The sequence below is a fragment of the Nerophis lumbriciformis genome, linkage group LG14, assembly GCF_033978685.3.
Source record: "Nerophis lumbriciformis linkage group LG14, RoL_Nlum_v2.1, whole genome shotgun sequence".
Taxonomy (NCBI): domain Eukaryota; kingdom Metazoa; phylum Chordata; class Actinopteri; order Syngnathiformes; family Syngnathidae; genus Nerophis; species Nerophis lumbriciformis.
In genome coordinates, this window is record NC_084561.2 from 5,491,465 (window position 1) to 5,511,504 (window position 20,040).

The window sequence follows — 20,040 nt, forward strand, 5'->3', positions numbered from 1 at the left end:
AATCCAAGATTGCGAGTCGTCTCTTATCAGTGTTTGTGTCACACTTGCCAACCTTGAAACCTCCGATTTCGGGAGGTGGGGAGTGGGGGGCGTGGTCGGGGGTGGGGCGGGGGGCGTGGTTGGGGGCGTGGTTAAGATAGATATAACTAAGAAATACTTGACTTTCAGTGAATTCTAGCTATATATATATATATATAATAATAATAATAAATACTTGAATTTCAGTGTTCATTTATTTACACATATACACACACATAACACTCATCTACTCATTGTTGAGTTAAGGGTTGAATTGTCCATCCTTGTTCTAGTCTCTGTCACTATTTCAGAACACACACATTATACAAATATACATTGTAAAATCAATAAGAAAACGGGAGCTCTAATTTGGGAGTCTGAATTAGGATCAGAAGTTCCTACATAAACATTGCGCACTCACGTCGTCATTTTGTATTGATTACTGCAGCTGTGCACTGGATTCATTCACAAATACAAACTACAACTCACAAACACTTTAGAGTTAGGCTCCACCATCAGAATGTGTACTTAAACTTATAAAGATCACATGGATATTATTCAGTGAGTTGATTCACCAAAACTAACCTGTTATACAGGAGGAAAAAGCACACAGGACGTTTCAATTGTTCACAGACTGGTCGCGCTCATCAGAATGACAAGACACTTCCGGTCTGCAGGTGATAGCATTCAATTGGGAAGAAACGCCCTACTGCCCCCTACTGACCAATGTGAATACTGATAAATGTGTAATAACAGCTCCAAAAACGAATTCAAACCACAAAATAAAATAAATAAATCAACACAAAAATGTGACACATTATGGGTGGGTCACATATGCATGTACAGTAGATGGCAGTATTGTCCTGTTTAAAAGTGTCGCAACATTGTTGTTTACGGCAGACGAACTGCTTTACGGTAGACGAAAACTTGACTGCTGTTGTTGTGTGTTGTTACCGCGCTGGAAGGACGTTAATGAAACTGCCTAACAATAAACCCACATAAGAAACCAAGAACTCGCCCTCAATCATTAGCTGTTTATATTGTGGGAAAGCAGACGTGTGAACAGGCTGTCAACACGTCACTCAGGTCCACATGGAGCTGGAGGGGGCGTGGCCTCCAGCTCCGCCTGAATTTCGGGAGATTTTCAGGAGAAAATTTGTCCCGGGAGGTTTTCGGGAGAGGCGCTGAATTTCGGGAGTCTCCCGGAAAATCCGGGAGGGTTGGCAAGTATGGTTTGTGTCCAGAACATCGAGTACCGTGACGCAGACAAAGCAGAGACAGGGCGATATCACGAGTGTCAGTACATTTGCATTTCTGAATAATCATATATTGTGTCTAACTGGGGCTGCTGAAATTACCCCCCTTTCCTTCAGAGGCAGCCTCAGTGATGTAACCAGGGACCTCCCAAATAAATAGAGGAGCACGTGGGCTGTACCTTAGAGCGTGGTGGGAGATTGTAACTGAGTGTGCAGTCCCAAACCTCTCTCCTCATTGAGCTAAATTGAACTATGCCTCTGCATGATTCCTTGCTGCTTGTCTGTTTAATAGATGTCATCAGTGTTTGAACCTGACACTTAATTAAAAATTCAAATAAATACTTAAATATTTGCTTAACTTATGATTTCGAAGTAAGTTATCCATCAACTTGTACACCATAAAAGTGACTAATGATTTTACTCTCAAATTTACGGATGTTTTTACTTAAGTTGGAAAAAAAGCAACCAAGGTTTGTTATTTTTACAGTAAAACTGAGCAGTCAGTTTTTGTTTTTTTTACTGTAAAATCCACGGTTGATGTGTTCACTGTGTATTACTGTAAATGGAATGACGGCACCACATTTTATTATAGTAAAAAAACTGGCAGCAGAATTGCCAAAATACAAAATGTTTCTATTTACAGTAATATATTGTGAAAAAAAAAAAATAATAATAATAATAATAATAAAAATGGATGGATGGATGGAATAATAAAAGAAAACACCATATATTTTACAGTAAAAGTCTGGCAACTAAGCTTTTCGAATGGGGAAAAATGTGTCAGAATAATTGTTCTTTCTGTTTTAATGAGTTCCCGGCGAGCAGACAAAAGCTGTCTTTGATCTTACCAATCAAAAGGCTTGTAAAACTCCACTGTTCAGGATGGGAAACGACATGAAGGTGTCGGTTTCTTTGATGTATTGTAATCCACAGGAAGATTTTGTTTTGACCCGAGATCTACAAAGCGTAGAGGAAGCAGGACCCGACCCTGTTTTGTAACCAAAGGCGACGGCTGTTTACGACCCCCCGTCCCTTTAGAAACAGATGTTGCCATGTAATCAGGGAAAGTCCAAATAAAAGAGGAGGTGTACAATCTTTCATCAGAGCGTGGTGGGACACTGTGCAAGGGTACAGGTTTACGCGTTTCTCCTCACTGAGCCAAATTTAATTCTGTCTCTGTTTAATTCCTTGCTTCTTTGTCTGTTTAATAGATGTCATCGGTGTTTGAACCTGTACAAATGTCCCAGAAAATGTGGAATTCCTGGAAAAGTTAAAATAAAACGGAGGAAAAGTAGGGTGTAATAACAATTAGAGTACTATGAACCTCACTGGGTGTACCTGATGTCGTGGAATACCTTTCAAAAGGAGGACAACTTACTGTTGAAGACCATATTATTGTCTTTGAAGTCCTTCCACTGCTGGTACCATTTGGAGTCCCTGTGGAGCACCACGCCTGTAGCTTCCCTGAAAGAACACACACACACACACGGTAAACAACCTCACAGTGTCAATAAACACCAAAGTCCAGAGAGGTGGTGGTGTGGTCAGTTTGTCCGCTCACGTACTCGTTGGCTTCATAGACCTTGTTTTCATCCGCCGGCCCCTTCGAGGAGAACTCGCTCCGCTTCCTGAGTCTAGCGGGAGGCCGGTAGGGGCCGGTGTGGCCCAGGTCGCCGATCTCTTTCTTCACGCTCTCCATACCCTGAATGAGGTCAACAAAGTAAGAATGACTGCAAATATGGAGAGGATTGATCTCATCTAGAAGGTTGCATTGTCACCTCCAGCAGGAGTCATTACTGGACGCTTGTCTGGCTGGCAGTTAGTCAGTAAAATGACTTATGGGCAGATTTGAAGGAAATGTCCCAACAACTTTAGTGTGTGCGTATGCCGCCACCACAACAAGTCAATAAAGTTCCACCTAGGGAGTTACATCCATGGCGACACACGTAAGCACAGCATGTGGTCACACGGCCTGTTTAAGTTGGAAGTCTCATACTTTTTACGGATTTAAAAGACGTGTGTGAGTGTTAGTACAAAAGCCAAAAGCAGTGACGTTGTCACGTTGTGTAAATGGTAAATAAAAAGAGAATACAATGATTTGCAAATCCTTTTCAACTTATATTCAATTGAATAGACTGCAAAGACAAGATATTTCATGTTCACACTGAGAAACATTTATTTTTTTTTAGCAAATAATCAAGAACTTTGAGTTTAATGGCAGCAACACATAGCAAAAAAGTCTTGCTGAAATAAGCAGGGGTGTCCATGATAACGTTGCTTGGATGGCAACATATGTTGCTCCAAAACCTGTATGTACCTTTCAGCATTAACGGCGACTTCACAGATGTGTACCGTATTTTCCGCACTATAAGGCGCACCTAAAAACCACAAATTTTCTCAAAAGCTGACAGTGCGCCTTATAACCCGGTGCGCTTTATATATGGATTAATATTAAGATTCATTTTCATAAAGTTTCGGTCTCGTAACTACGGTAAACAGCCGCCATCTTTTTTCCCGGTAGAACAGGAAGCGCTTCTTCTTCTACGCAAGCAACCGCCAAGGTAAGCACCCGCCCCCATAGAACAGGAAGCGCTTCTTCTTCTACTGTAAGCAACCACCCGCCCGCGTAGAAGAAGAAAAAGCGCGCGGATATTACCGTACGTTTCATTTCCTTTGTGTGTTTACATCTGTAAAGACCACAAAATGGCTCCTACTAAGCGACAGGGATCCGGTTCATGAAAAGACGCAATCTCTCCATCCGCACACGGATTACTATTTCACAGCAACTGATATTCCTGTGAACCGCACTGTGGATACAACGGGAGCACGTACGGTGAATATTCGCACCACAGGGAATGAGAAGTCATCCTTCACTGTGGTTCTAGCTTGCCATGCTAATGGCCAGAAACTTCCACCCATGGTGATATTCAAAAGGAAGACCTTGCCAAAAGAGACCTTTCCAGCCGGCGTCATCATAAAAGCTAACTCGAAGGGATGGATGAAGAAAAGATGAGCGAGTGGTTAAGGTAAGTTTAAGTTTACGCGAAGAGGCCGGGTGGCTTTTTTCACGCAGCTTCGTCCATGTTGATATACGATTCCATGCGCGCCCACATCACGCTGGTTTTAATATATTATTAAAGTTTGACTGACCTATCTGACTGTTTTTTTGACATTCCTTTAGCGCAGTTAGATGCGGCTTACAACACGGGGCGGCTTATAGGTGGACAAAGTTTTGAAATATGCCGTTCATTGAAGGCGCGGCTTATAACCCAGGGCGCCTTATGGTGCGGAAAATACGGTAAGTTACCCACGTCTTGGGCACTAATACACCCCCATACCATCACAGATGCTGGCTTTTCAACTTTGCGCCTAGAACAATCCAGATGGGCTTTTCCTCTTTGTTCCAGATTACACGACGTCTACAGTTTCCAAAAACAATTTGAAATGTGGACTCGTCAGAACACTTTTTCCACTTTGCATCAGTCCATCTTAGATGATCTCGGGTCCAGCGAAGCCGGCGGCGTTTCTGGGTGTTGTTGATAAATGGCTTTCGCTTTGCATAGTAGAGTTTTAACTTGCACTTACAGATGTAGCGACCAACTGTAGTTACTGACAGTGGTTTTCTGAAGTGTTCCTGAGCCCATGTGGTGATATCCTTTACACACTGATGTCGGTTTTGATGCAGCACCGCCTGAGGGATTGAAGGTCACGGGTATTCAATGTTGGTTTTCAGCCTTGCCCCTTATGTGCAGTGATTTCTCCAGATTCTCTGAACCTTTTGATGATATTACGGAGCAAAGATGGTGAAATCCCTAAATTATTTGCAATAGCTGGTTGAGAAATGTTGTTCTTAAACAATTTGCTTTGTTGACAAAGTGGTGACCCTCGCCCCGTCCTTGTTTGTGAATGACTGAGAATTTCATGGAAGCTGCTTTTATACCCAATCATGGCACCCACCTGTTCCCAATTAGCCTGTTCACCTGTGGGATGTTCCAAATAAGTGTTTGATGAGCGTTCCTCAACTTTATCAGTCTTTTTTGCCACTTGTGCCAGCTTTTTTGAAACATGTTGCAGGCATCGAATTCCAAATAAGCTAATATTTGCAAAAAATAACAAAGTTTACCAGTTCGAACGTTAAATATATTGTTTTTGCAGTCTATTTAATTGAATATAGGTTGAAAAGCAGTGCATGGAATCCAAACCTGTGAGATGGCTTTGAAAGCACCGGTCTTTCCCAACATCTCCCCGCTCTTGGAGACCGACTCTGCTGAGGTCTTGGCCGTTTTGGCCGCCTCTTCCATTCCCTCCTTGATCTTCTTCCCGATGTCCGTGCGACTGACCTCCTCCAGGCCCTGGTCAGGAACAAGAACAAACACATCCCGATGAGCCGTCTCAGACCACCTATTGACCGTGTGACACTCCCGGTATTTACCTCCTTTACTGTGTCCGAGAGGTTCTCCAGCTTCTTCTTCAGAACCTCTGAGGTCCTCACCGTTTCAGACTCAATAGTTTTCTACCAAGGCACAAAGCTTTAGGAACAACACCATTGTAAAAGGCAGCGTGTGAGAGAGCAAATACTGACATATTTCCTGCGCGCTTGCCTCAAAGCGTCTGACTCCTCCAGTTTTTTGGCCTCTTCGCGGAACTTTTTGATGTTTTCTCTCATTTCCTTGTTTTTGCCCATCTCCTGCTTCAGGTTGTCCAGGAATTCGCCGAGGAAACCCTTTCTTCCCGCGCCCCGCTCCCCCGACAAATATCTCACCTGAAGACGTGAGGACTGTGGCACCTTTCACAAAAACACAGAAGAGCATAAGCAGCAGGCACAAGAGGTACAATACGGGCTGGGTGATAAAACTATATCAACATGGATCGCGATTGACACGTCATCAATATCAATAAAAAATGCGTTAAAAAGAAAACATCAAATATGCAATATTTTCCCCAAAACATTTTTTTCATGTTTTATGCCCTTTTTTCCATGGAAAACCCTGTTTTTTTTAACGACAAAAACATAAAATATGCAATAATTTCTCCGAAACATTTCATGTTGTATGCCCTTTTTTCCAAAGAAAACCCTGTTTTTTTCATAGCAAAAACATAAAATATTCAATAATTTCCCCAAAACATTTTTTTATGTTATATGCCCTTTTTTCCCAAAATAAATCTCAGTTTTTTATGGCAAAAACATAAAATATGCAATACTTTCCCCAAAACACTTTTACATGTTTTATGCCCTTTTTCCCAAAGAAAACCCTGTTTTTTATGGCAAAAACATTAAATATGCAGTATTTGCCCCAAAACATCTGATGTTTTACAAAAAAATTTCCAAAGAAAACCCTATTTTTATGGCAAAGACATAAAATATGTAATATTTTCCGAAAAACATTTAATGTTTTACGCCCTTTTTTTTCCCAAAGAAAACCATGTTTTTTATGGCAAAAACAAAAAACATGCAATATTTCCCCAAAACATTTTTTCATTTTTTATGCCATTTTTTCCTAAAGAAACTATTTGTTTTATTTCATTTTTTTCCAACGAAAACAAGTTTTTTTCATGGCAAAAAGATAAAATATTCAATAATTTCCCCAAAACATTTTTTTTTTATGTTATATGCCCTTTTTTTCCCAAAATAAATCTGTTTTTTATGGCAAAAACATAAAATATCCAATACTTTCCCCAAAACACTTTTACATGTTTTATGCCCTTTTCCCCAAAGAAAACCCTGTTTTTTATGGCAAAAACATTAAATATGCAATATTTTCCCCAAAACATCTCATGTTTTACAACATTTTTTCCAAAGAAAACCTTATTTTTATGGCAAAGACATAAAACATGCAATATTTCCCCAAAACATTTTTTTCATTTTTTATGCCATTTTTTCCTAAAGAAACTATTTATGTTTTATTTCATTTTTTTCCAACGAAAACAAGTTTTTTTCATGGCAAAAAAATAAAATATTCAATAATTTCCCCAAAACATTTTTTTTATGTTATATGCCCTTTTTCCCAAAATAAATCTGTTTTTTATGGCAAAAACATAAATTATGCAATACTTTCCCCAAAACACTTTTACATGTTTTATGCCCTTTTTCCCAAAGAAAACCCTGTTGTTTATGGCAAAAACATTAAATATGCAATATTTTCCCCAAAACATCTGTTTTACAACATTTTTTCCAAAGAAAACCCTATTTTTATGGCAAAGACATAAAATATGTAATATTTTCCGAAAAACATTTCATGTTTTAAGCCCTTTTTTTTCCCCAAAGAAAACCATGTTTTTTATGGCAAAAACATAAAACATGCAATATTTCCCCAATACATTTTTTTCATTTCTATGCCATTTTTTCTAAAGAAACTATTTATGTTTTATTTCATTTTTTTCCCAACGAAAACAAGTTTTATTCATGGCAAAAAAATAAAATATGCACTACTTTCCCCGAAACAATTTTTTTATGTTTTATGCCCTTTTTTCCAAGAAAAAACCTTCTTTTTTTATGGCAAAAACAATAAATAAGCAATATTTTCCCCAAAACATTTTTTCATGTTTTATGCCATTTTTCCCCAAAGGAAACCCTGTTTTTTTATGGTAAAACATAAAATGTGCGATATTTTCCCCAAAACATTTTATGTTTTATGACCCCTTTTTCCAAAGAAAACCCCTATTTATATGGGAAAAACATAAAACATGCAATACTTTCCCCGAAACATTTTTTTCATTTTTTATGCCATATTCTTTCCAAAGAAAACCCTGTTTTTATAGTAAAAACATAAAATATGCAACATTTTCCCCAAAACATTAGATGTTTTATGCCTTTTTTTCCAAAGAAAACCCTGTTTTTTTCATGGCAAAAACATAAAATATGCAATCATTTCCCCAAAACATTTTTTTATGTTATATGCCCTTTTTTCCAAAAAATCTTTTTTTTATGGCAAAGACATAGAATATGTAATATTTTCCGAAAAACATTTCATGATTTACGCCCTTTTTTTGCCAAAGAAAACCATGTTTTTTATGGCAAAAACATAAAACATGCAATATTTCCCCAAAACATTTTTTTCATTTTTTATGCCATTTTTTCTAAAGAAACTATTTATGTTTTATTTCATTTTTTTTCCAACGAAAACAAGTTTTTTTCATGGCAAAAAAGTCAAATATGCACTACTTTCCCCGAAACAATTTTTTCATGTTTTATGCCCTTTTTTCCAAGAAAAAACTTTTTTTTTATGGCAAAAACAATAAATACGCAATATTTTCCCCAAAACATTTTTTCATGTTTTATGCCATTTTTCCCCAAAGGAAACCCTGTTTTTTTATGGTAAAACATAAAATGTGCGATATTTTCCCCAAAACATTTTATGTTTTATGACCCCTTTTTCCAAAGAAAACCCCTATTTATATGGGAAAAATATAAAACATGCAACATTTTCCCCAAAACATTAGATGTTTTATGCCTTTTTTTCCCCAGAGAAAACCCTGTTTTTTTCATGGCAAAAACATAAAATATGCAATCATTTCTCCAAAACATTTTTTATGTTATATGCCCTTTTTTCCAAAAAATCTTTTTTTATGGCAAAGACATAAAATATGTAATATTTTCCGAAAAACATTTCATGTTTTACGCCCTTTTTTTGCCAAAGAAAACCATGTTTTTTATGGCAAAAACATAAAACATGCAATATTTCCCCAAAACATTTTTTTCATTTTTTATGCCATTTTTTCTAAAGAAACTATTTATGTTTTATTTCATTTTTTTTCCAACGAAAACAAGTTTTTTTCATGGCAAAAAAGTCAAATATGCACTACTTTCCCCGAAACCATTTTTTCATGTTTTATGCCCTTTTTTCCAAGAAAAAAAACGATTTTTTTTAAATGGCAAAAACAATAAATACGCAATATTTTCCCCTAAACATTTTTTCATGTTTTATGCCATTTTTCCCCAAAGGAAACCCTGTTTCTTTATGGTAAAACATAAAATGTGCGATATTTTCCCCAAAACATTTTATGTTTTATGACCCCTTTTTCCAAAGAAAACCCCTATTTATATGGGAAAAACATAAAACATGCAATACTTTTCCTGAAACATTTTTTTCATTTTCTATGCCATATTCTTTCCAAAGAAAACCCTGTTTTCATAGTAAAAACATAAAATATGCAACATTTTCCCCAAAACATTAGATGTTTTCTGCCTTTTTTTCCAAAGAAAACCCTGTTTTTTTCATGGCAAAAACATAAAATATGCAATCATTTCCCCAAAACATTATTTTTATGTTATATGCCCTTTTTTCCAAAAAATCTTTTTTTTATGGCAAAGACATAAAATATGTAATATTTTCCGAAAAACATTTCATGTTTTACGCCCTTTTTTTCCCCAAAGAAAACCATGTTTTTTATGGCAAAAACATAAAACATGCAATATTTCCCCAAAACATTTTTTTCATTTTTTATGCCATTTTTTCTAAAGAAACTATGTATGTTTTATTACATTTTTTTTCCAACGAAAACAAGTTTTTTCATGGCAAAAAAATAAAATATGCACTACTTTCCCCGAAACAATTTTTTCATGTTTTATGCCCTTTTTTCCAAGAAAAAAACTTTTTTTTATGGCAAAAACAATAAATACGCAATATTTTCCCCAAAACATTTTTTCATGTTTTATGCCATTTTTCCCCAAAGGAAACCCTGTTTTTTTATGGTAAAACATAAAATGTGCGATATTTTCCCCAAAACACTTTATGTTTTATGACCCCTTTTTCCAAAGAAAACCCCTATTTATATGGGAAAAACATAACACATGCAATACTTTCCCCAAAACATTTTTTTCATTTTTTATGCCATATTCTTTCCAAAGAAACCCCTGTTTTTATAGTAAAAACATAAAATATGCAACAATTTCCCCAAAACATTAGATGTTTTATGCCTTTTTTTCCAAAGAAAACCCTGTTTTTTTCATGGCAAAAACATAAAATATGCAATCATTTCCCCAAAACATTTTTTTTATGTTGTATGCCCTTTTTTCCAAAAAAAATCATTTTTTATGGCAAAAAACATAAAATATGCAATAGTTTCCCCAAAACATTTTTTTCATGTTTTATGCCATTTTTTCCAAAGAAAACCCTGTTACTTGTGAAAAGCAATCCCCCGATTCCTATTTTCAACAATCCGCTCATTTGAGCAGGAAAACGCTGAACACCATCTTTGTTTTCTACCTGTCAACTGTCAGTTTAGCATCTTTCTTTTCTACCTGTCAACTGTCAGTTTAGCATCTTTCTTTTCTACCTGTCAATTGTCAGTTTAGGCTGCTCGCCGGCTCCTCATCACCACTTCAAGATGGCGGCCCAATTTCTCGCGTCACAGCAGCCAATGCTGCGTCTACTTATAAGATGCCTATGGGTACGACACCCAATCAGACAGAAGCCCACCTGGGTCGTGCAAAAATAGTGACTTATCAAACGTTCCTACCTGGGAAGAACTGGAGGGAAAGTTCCGTATCCTGAAGACATTTGCTCTGTTGTGCAGCAGCAAGATATTGGAGGGGCACGTCGCAGAATATTTCCTTAAACATATCTGACGAGAGAGAAAAAAAAATATATTATTAGCCTGAAACTTCAGTATGTGCACTTTTAAACATGTAACACAGGATGTAGAATTGAATACAAAAACATTCAGTCCGAGGGTGTCCATAAAGAAACATTGAAAGAGGCACTTTGATAGTAAAAACAGTGTAAAGTGTGTCATTGTTGAAAAATAAAGGGAAAAATATCCAAATCCATTGCTATTCTTTATAAAGTAAGACACATGCTGAATAAGGCTATTTAAGTTGTTGCTATCCTTCCTTGTGTGGACATTGTTGATTGTCATGTCATGTACGGATGTACTTTGTCGACGCCGTAAGTTTTTGCTGTCGTCCAGCATTCTGTTTCTGTTTACTTTGTAGCCAGTTCAGTTTTACTTTCGTTTTGCATAGCCATTGCCTTTTCCTTTCCCGTTTGTTTATTTTAGGTTTAAGCACTGCATACCTTTTTACCTGCACCCTGCCATGCTTTGTCTCACCCGACACATTCTGACTTTTACAAAGCAATTAACTACCAGTTCTACACTGTTTCAATGTCCATTTCTCAGATGATATAATTGTTGATGACTGAAGTGCTGATATTAACCAAACATACCCGCCCCATCCCACCCCCCGGATTGTAAATAATGCAAAAAATTCAATGTATATACTGTCGGAGGCAGATATTTACATATATCCGTATTTAAGTGTTACTTCTTTAATTTCATAATCATATTACAAAACAGCTAGTGTTTTTCTTCCAATTGTGGTCTTTTGGTTGTCTGCAAATACTGTGTGCTAACCTTGAGTGTGGAATGTAAGAAAGAGAGATACTCCTTCTTCTTATCTATTCTTATGTCCAGGTGCGGAGGACAATGGGAATGTGTTTGGGCTGAAAAGACAAGACAGCGAGGGAGGGAGGGGGAGAGACTTTATAGAATAGAGGGTTTTCCATTTCGGGGGGAAGACCATCTTAGCTGCGCGATTGAATGTTCTATGCTGGACTGGTCTCAATATATTTACAAAGCTTTGCAAATATATTACAAAATACCTATCCTGTCTCTGGTGGTTCTTCTACTCAGCTTTAAGTGTCGTAAAGAGCTTGGGAGCGACGGCCAGAAACTTGAATTCTCTGGGAGGAACAACTGGTCCAAACGCAACAATACTCTGACGATTAACTTGTGTGATGACTGTATTATGCTGATAGTATATACAGGTAAAAGCCAGTAAATTAGAATATTTTGAAAAACTTGATTTATTTCAGTAATTGCATTCAAAAGGTGTAACTTGTACATTATATTTATTCATTGTACACAGACTGATGCATTCAAATGTTTATTTCATTTAATTTTGATGATTTGAAGTGGCAACAAATGAAAATCCAAAATTCCGTGTGTCACAAAATTAGAATATTACTTAAGGCTAATACAAAAAAGGGATTTTTAGAAATGTTGGCCAACTGAAAAGTATGAAAATGAAAAATATGAGCATGTACAATACTCAATACTTGGTTGGAGCTCCTTTTGCCTCAATTACTGCGTTAATGCGGCGTGGCATGGAGTCGATGAGTTTCTGGCACTGCTCAGGTGTTATGAGAGCCCAGGTTGCTCTGATAGTGGCCTTCAACTCTTCTGCGTTTTTGGGTCTGGCATTCTGCATCTTCCTTTTCACAATACCCCACAGATTTTCTATGGGGCTAAGGTCAGGGGAGTTGGCGGGCCAATTTAGAACAGAAATACCATGGTCCGTAAACCAGGCACGGGTAGATTTTGCGCTGTGTGCAGGCGCCAAGTCCTGTTGGAACTTGAAATCTCCATCTCCATAGAGCAGGTCAGCAGCAGGAAGCATGAAGTGCTCTAAAACTTGCTGGTAGACGGCTGCGTTGACCCTGGATCTCAGGAAACAGAGTGGACCGACACCAGCAGATGACATGGCACCCCAAACCATCACTGATGGTGGAAACTTTACACTAGACTTCAGGCAACGTGGATCCTGTGCCTCTCCTGTCTTCCTCCAGACTCTGGGACCTCGATTTCCAAAGGAAATGCAAAATTTGCATGGTTGGGTGATGGTTTGGGGTGCCATGTCATCTGCTGGTGTCGGTCCACTCTGTTTCCTGAGATCCAGGGTCAACGCAGCCGTCTACCAGCAAGTTTTAGAGCACTTCATGCTTCCTGCTGCTGACCTGCTCTATGGAGATGGAGATTTCAAGTTCCAACAGGACTTGGCGCCTGCACACAGCGCAAAATCTACCCGTGCCTGGTTTACGGACCATGGTATTTCTGTTCTAAATTGGCCCGCCAACTCCCCTGACCTTAGCCCCATAGAAAATCTGTGGGGTATTGTGAAAAGGAAGATGCAGAATGCCAGACCCAAAAACGCAGAAGAGTTGAAGGCCACTATCAGAGCAACCTGGGCTCTCATAACACCTGAGCAGTGCCAGAAACTCATCGACTCCATGCCACGCCGCATTAACGCAGTAATTGAGGCAAAAGGAGCTCCAACCAAGTATTGAGTATTGTACATGCTCATATTTTTCATTTTCATACTTTTCAGTTGGCCAACATTTCTAAAAATCCCTTTTTTGTATTAGCCTTAAGTAATATTCTAATTTTGTGACACACGGAATTTTGGATTTTCATTTGTTGCCACTTCAAATCATCAAAATTAAATGAAATAAACATTTGAATGCATCAGTCTGTGTGCAATGAATAAATATAATGTACAAGTTACACCTTTTGAATGCAATTACTGAAATAGATCAAGTTTTTCAAAATATTCTAATTTACTGGCTTTTACCTGTATATATATCTACATCCTGAAAATATGCAAACAAAACTGTGTTTAGATAATTGATACTTCAAACTTGCATAAATAAATCTTAAGGAATATAACATAACTTGGCTTCTGAGAGCTTCAAAATGTAATGAATAAAATGCTAAAGTTGTTGATAAACAAGCAATTATTTTAATAATTAAATATGGTCATTTTAAATGAATTATTATGATATTTTAAAATTAATTATTTCAAATATGTTTATTTGAATGTATAATTCTATGGCTGGATGTAATAAGGAGTCAGAATAAAATACAAATAAAAATACAATTAATTTTGATGTTTTTAGCAAAATATAGTAAAAAATTATTTCGTTTTTTTTTTTTAATTAATAAATATATTTATTTTTAGGTAACATAAACATAATAATACAATTTCTATCTAGTCTGGATGATTTAGTTCTTGTCACCCTGTTGTCCTCCCGTCGTGAAAAAAAGGCTGTCCTCACTCAGGTCCGCATGGAGCTGGAGGGGGCGTGGCCTCCAGCTCCGGCTGAAAATCGGGAGATTTTCTGGAGAATATTTGTTCCGGGAGGTTTTCGGGAGAGGCGCTGAATTTCGGGAGTCTCCCGGAAAATTCGGGAGGGTTGGCATGTATGGGAAGTGTTGTGTAAAAAATAAAACCGTCAAAAGCAATCTGATTTTGTATAAAGCTAAATTAGGTTAAATGAAATTATTATTCCATCCATCTTCTTCCGCTTATCCGAGGTCGGGTCGCGGGGGCAGCAGCTTAAGCAGGGAAGCCCAGACTTCCCTCTCCCCAGCCACTTCGTCCAGCTCCTCCCGGGGGATCCCGAGGCGTTCCCAGGCCAGCCGGGAGAGATAGTCTTCCCAGCGTGTCCTGGGTCTTCCCCGTGGCCTCCTACCGGTCGGACGTGCCCGAAACACCTTCCTAGGGAGGCGTTCGGGTGGCATCCTGACCAGATGCCCGAACCACCTCATCTGGCTCCTCTCCATGTGGAGGAGCAGCGGCTTTACTTTGAGCTCCCCCCGAATGACAGAGCTTCTCACCCTATCTCTAAGGGAGAGCCCCGCCACCCGGCGGAGGAAACTCATTTCGGCCGCTTGTACCCGTGATCTTGTCCTTTCGGTCATGACCCAAAGCTCATGACCATAGGTGAGGATGGGAACGTAGATCGACCGGTAAATCGAGAGCTTTGCCTTCCGGCTCAGCTCCTTCTTCACCACAACGGATCGATACAGCGTCCGCATTACTGAAGACGCCGCACCGATTCCCCCACTCGTGAACAAGACTCCGAGGTACTTGAACTCCTCCGCTTGGGGCAAGATCTCCTCCCCAACCCGGAGATGGCACTCCACCCTTTTCCGGGCGAGAACCATGGACTCGGACTTGGAGGTGCTGATTCCCATCCCAGTCGCTTCACACTCGGCTGCGAACCGATCCAGTGAGAGCTGAAGATCTTGGCCGGAGGAAGCCATCAGGACCACATCATCTGCAAATAGCAGTGACCTAATCCTGCAGCCACCAAACCAGATCCCCTCAACGCCCTGACTGCGCCTAGAAATTCTGTCCATAAAGGTTATGAACAGAATCGGTGACAAAGGGCAGCCTTGGCGGAGTCCAACCCTCACTGGAAACGTGTCCGACTTACTGCCGGCAATGCGGACCAAGCTCTGACACTGATCATACAGGGAGCGAACTGCCACAATAAGACAGTCCGTTACCCCATACTCTCTGAGCACTCCCCACAGGACTTCCCGGGGTACACGGTCGAATGCCTTCTCCAAGTCCACAAAGCACATGTAGACTGGTTGGGCAAACTCCCATGCACCCTCAGGGACCCTGCCGAGAGTATAGAGCTGGTCCACAGTTCCACGACCAGGACGAAAACCACACTGTTCCTCCTGAATCCGAGGTTCGACTATCCGGCGTAGCCTCCTCTCCAGTACACCTGAATAGACCTTACCGGGAAGGCTGAGGAGTGTGATCCCACGATAGTTGGAACACACCCTCCGGTTCCCCTTCTTAAAGAGAGGAACCACCACCCCGGTCTGCCAATCCAGAGGTACCGCCCCCGATGTCCACGCGATGTTGCAGAGTCTTGTCAACCAAGACAGCCCCACAACATCCAGAGCCTTAAGGAACTCCGGGCGGATCTCATCCACCCCCGGGGCCTTGCCACCGAGGAGCTTTTTAACTACCTCGGCCCCAGAAATAGGAGAGCCCACCACAGATTCCCCAGGCCCTGCTTCCTTATAGGAAGACGTGCTGGTAGGATTGAGGAGGTCTTCGAAGTATTCCCTCCACCGATCCACAACATCCGCAGTCGAGGTCAGCAGAACACCATCCCCACCATACACGGTGTTGACACTGCACTGCTTCCCCTTCCTTATTATTATTATATCCATCCATTTTCTACCGCTTATTCCCTTTGGGGTCGCGGGGGGCGCTGGAGCCTATCTCAGCTACAATCGGGCGGGAGGCGGGGTACACCCTGGACAAGTCGCCACCTCATCGCAGGGCCAACACAGATAGACAGACAACATTCACACTCACATTCACACACTAGGTTATAATTATTAATTATTATTATTATTATTTATCTTACGGTATATCAAAAATAATATTGAGCAAAATTTAATTGAAATATTGTCGATGTGGCCCTGCAGCAGTGCTCGGGTTGCTCATGCGGCCCCCCGGTAAAAAATTAATTGCCCACCCCCTGCGTTATACAGTATATGCCTTGAGCTCTTATTTTGAAGGTGGTGACACGTTGTGGCGGACCGGAGTTTTTGAAAACAAACTAAATAAAAAAAAAGTGGTCATCGTGTAAAACCTGGAGCCTCCGTGTTTGTTATTTTGTAGTTTTACACGAGGACCACGTTTTATTTCGTTTGTTTTTCAAAAACTCCGCTCCGCCACAACGTGTCGCCACAACGTGTCACCACTTCCGCTCTTAGCGCCTTCAAAATAAGAGCTCAAGGCATATATATATATATATATATATATATACACTATACAACAGCCCATAACAGGAACTTAACATCACAAAGAGGCAAAGTCCATAAAAATAGGTTACAATTATATGACCGAAATAAACGTTCATTCACTATAAGCTATAGTAGTTACATCTTGGCATTGTGTTTGGGGCACAAAAAAAGCACGAGCTTGGGGGGCAGAAATGGCCCCTGCGCCGTTCTTTGGACACCCCTAAATAAGTGTAAAATAATATTATTTATTTAAAGTGTATGTATTATTATTTAGGGGCGACTTCTGTTCGATAATCGCTAAATGCAGCCAATCACGTTGGCATGCTACAGTGTACGGTTCGTCATCTCAGTGTAAAAAAAAAAAACAGACCACCGAAAGCAATTTCATACATTTTGAATTTTAAGTAAATGTTCAATTATAAAATGAAGTGTTTTAAGTGTTCTTTAAACGCAAAAGGCGAGCCGAGCACTCACCTGATAACACTGACACAAGGGGGACGCCATCTTGAGTGTAGTGACGTTTGACCTTCTTCCGGTATGGACCTTCCATGTACCAAGGGGAGGGGCTTACTTCTGATTGGGTAACAATTTGTGAGGGGGGGGTGTTCTGGGTGATGATTGGATAATATGGTACGGTGGGCGGGACTTCAGTGTCCATTCATTCGGGGCGTTTTGAATGTTAATTCAACATAAAAAAAAAATCGATTAACATTCTTATTATTAATCTAAATCGTTCCATAACTTTCAAAAATCAATACATTGATGTTTTCAAAATGTATTTTTTGTAAGAATTATTTCATGTTGGGTAACAATTTTGCCGGGGGGAGGTTCTGGGTGATGATTGGATAATATGGTACAGTGGGCGGGTCTTCAGTGTCCATTCGTTCTTGGCGTTTTGAATGTTAATTTAGCATAAAAAAAGTCGATTTACATTTTTAATACTAATTTAAATCGTTCCATAACTTTCAAAAATCAATACATTGATGTTTTCAAAATGTATTTTTTGTAAGAATTATTTCATGTTGGGTAACAATTTTGCCGGGGGAGGTTCTGAGTGATGATTGGATAATATGGTACGGTGGGCGGGTCTTCAGTGTCCATTCGTTCTTGGCGTTTTGAATGTTAATTCAGCATAAAAAAAAGTCGATTTACATTCTTAATACTAATTTAAATCGTTCCATAACTTTCAAAAATCAATACATTGATGTTTTCAAAATGTATTTTTTGTAAGAATTATTTCATGTTACCTGATTGGGTAACAATTTTGCGGGGGGGAGTGTTCTGGGTGATGATTGGATAATATGGTACGGTGGGCGGGTCTTCAGTGTCCATTCGTTCTTGGCGTTTTGAATGTTAATTTAGCATTAAAAAAAGTCGATTTACATTCTTAATACTCATTTAAATCGTTCCATAACTTTCAAAAATCAATACATTGATGTTTTCAAAATGTATTTTTTGTAAGAATTATTTCATGTTGGGTAACAATTTTGCCGGGGGGAGGTTCTGAGTGATGATTGGATAATATGGTACGGTGGGCGGGTCTTCAGTGTCCATTCGTTCTTGGCGTTTTGAATGTTAATTCAGCATAAAAAAGTCGATTTACATTCTTAATACTATTTTAAATCGTTCCATAACTTTCAAAAATCAATACATTGATGTTTTCAAAATGTATTTTTTGTAAGAATTATTTCATGTTGGGTAACAATTTTGCCGGGGGGAGGTTCTGGGTGATGATTGGATAATATGGTACGGTGGGCGGGTCTTCAGTGTCCATTCGTTCTCGGCGTTTTGAATGTTAATTCAGCATTAAAAAAAGTCGATTTACATTCTTAATACTAATTTAAATCGTTCCATAACTTTCAAAAATCAATACATTGATGTTTTCAAAATGTATTTTTTGTAAGAATTATTTCATGTTACCTGATTGGGTAACAATTTTGCCGGGGGGGAGGTTCTGGGTGATGATTGGATAATATGGTACGGTGGGCGGGTCTTTAGTGTCCATTCGTTCTTGGCGTTTTTGAATGTTAATTCAGCATTAAAAAAAGTCGATTTACTTTCTTATTACAAATCTAAATCGTTCCATAACTTTCAAAAATCAATATATTGATATTTTTAAAATGTATACATGTTTTGTAAGATATATAAAAAAAAATTTAAACTTTTTTTTTTGTAAAGGTTTCATAATTGTTGTACCAAATACATCGCAATAATCGATTTGAAAAGAAAATCTTGTTGAATCAAATTCAATCTTTATGTGCCCAAAGATTCACACACCTATTGACCCATTCTACACTGCTATGCATCCCAGAATACACAGGTGTCAAACTCAAGGCCCGGGGGCCAGATCTGGCCCACCACATCATTGTATGTGGCCCGTGAAAGCCTGGGAAAAACATGTTAATAAAATAACTTTTGTTTTTAACTAAATGCAAATAATTATTTCCATTTTGACCGGATAAAATGCTTATCATCTAAACGTTATCTAATCATGCCAAATATTACATTATAACGTGTATTACAAACATGTTAGTAAAAATAGTTTGTACATCTAATAATCAAGTGCATAGGCAATGGTGTAATATGACGTGATTACTTGTACATTTATATCAATGCTGTCAAATATATATATTTTTTAAATCGGATCAAGTTGAATTTTGATTAATTATAGGTTATTGCCCGCATGCATCATTTTAATTGATTTAAAAAAGCAGCCCTCTGAAGGCAGCCATCACTGCGATGTGGCCCTCGATGAAAATGACTTTGACAGCCCTGCCATAGTACCAGGGCCGGCCCGTGGCATAGGCCGTATAGGCAAATGCTAAGGGCGCCGTCCATCAGGGGGCGCCACGCCAGTGCCACAAATGTTGGAGAAAAAAAAAAAAAAGTTGGTACTATTATTTCTAAATACAAAAAATAATCCCACGTTAATTAAAATGCAAAGTAAAGCCTATATAATAGAAATATTATTTGTTACAATATTACGCCCCCCGCACGGTGCGCCCCCTCCCTTCCCGTATCATGACTCTTTTTGGACGTCACCACATCAAAAAATCAACATAAGATGTCAAAACGGCCAAAACTGTCAGGTGCCCAGGGAAGAAAAAAGAGAAAAGAAGAAGAGTAGAAACGAGAAAAGACAGAGGTAGCAGGTAGGTAACGTTAGCCTACATGAAATTATTTGTCTGTTACAGAATGTGATAGTAGCTGGCTTTTTAGCATTAAGCTAATGTTACATGATTCGGCAATTGCTAATCAATAAATAGCTAGTTCTGTTTTAACGTCGGGTTAATATTGTGGAGGGGGCTAAATTGTTATGGAAAATAATAATGTAACGTTAGGTAATTACAGTACTCCCACCTTACATTCCTCAGGGACATTTGTATTAGATCTTTTAAGCAGGTGTTATTGCCTTCTGGTTAGCTAATGT

The 20,040-nt window shown here is 38.8% G+C and overlaps 1 protein-coding gene across 1 annotated transcript in view; it reads right to left on the minus strand.

The window, feature by feature from the left end:
- timm44 (translocase of inner mitochondrial membrane 44 homolog (yeast)) overlaps window positions 1–17,167 on the minus strand; it is a 54,063-nt gene extending 36,896 nt beyond the window's left edge. Inside the window, exons 1-7 of the mRNA XM_061976445.1 lie at window positions 17,085–17,167; window positions 10,734–10,838; window positions 5,857–6,060; window positions 5,707–5,787; window positions 5,477–5,626; window positions 2,840–2,976; window positions 2,653–2,738 (exon numbers count right to left, since the gene is read on the minus strand). Of these exons, the coding sequence (XP_061832429.1) occupies window positions 2,653–2,738; window positions 2,840–2,976; window positions 5,477–5,626; window positions 5,707–5,787; window positions 5,857–6,060; window positions 10,734–10,838; window positions 17,085–17,114 (793 nt within the window). The 5' untranslated portion in view covers window positions 17,115–17,167. The remainder of the gene's footprint in view (window positions 1–2,652; window positions 2,739–2,839; window positions 2,977–5,476; window positions 5,627–5,706; window positions 5,788–5,856; window positions 6,061–10,733; window positions 10,839–17,084) is intronic.
- Window positions 17,168–20,040: the final 2,873 nt, after the last annotated feature.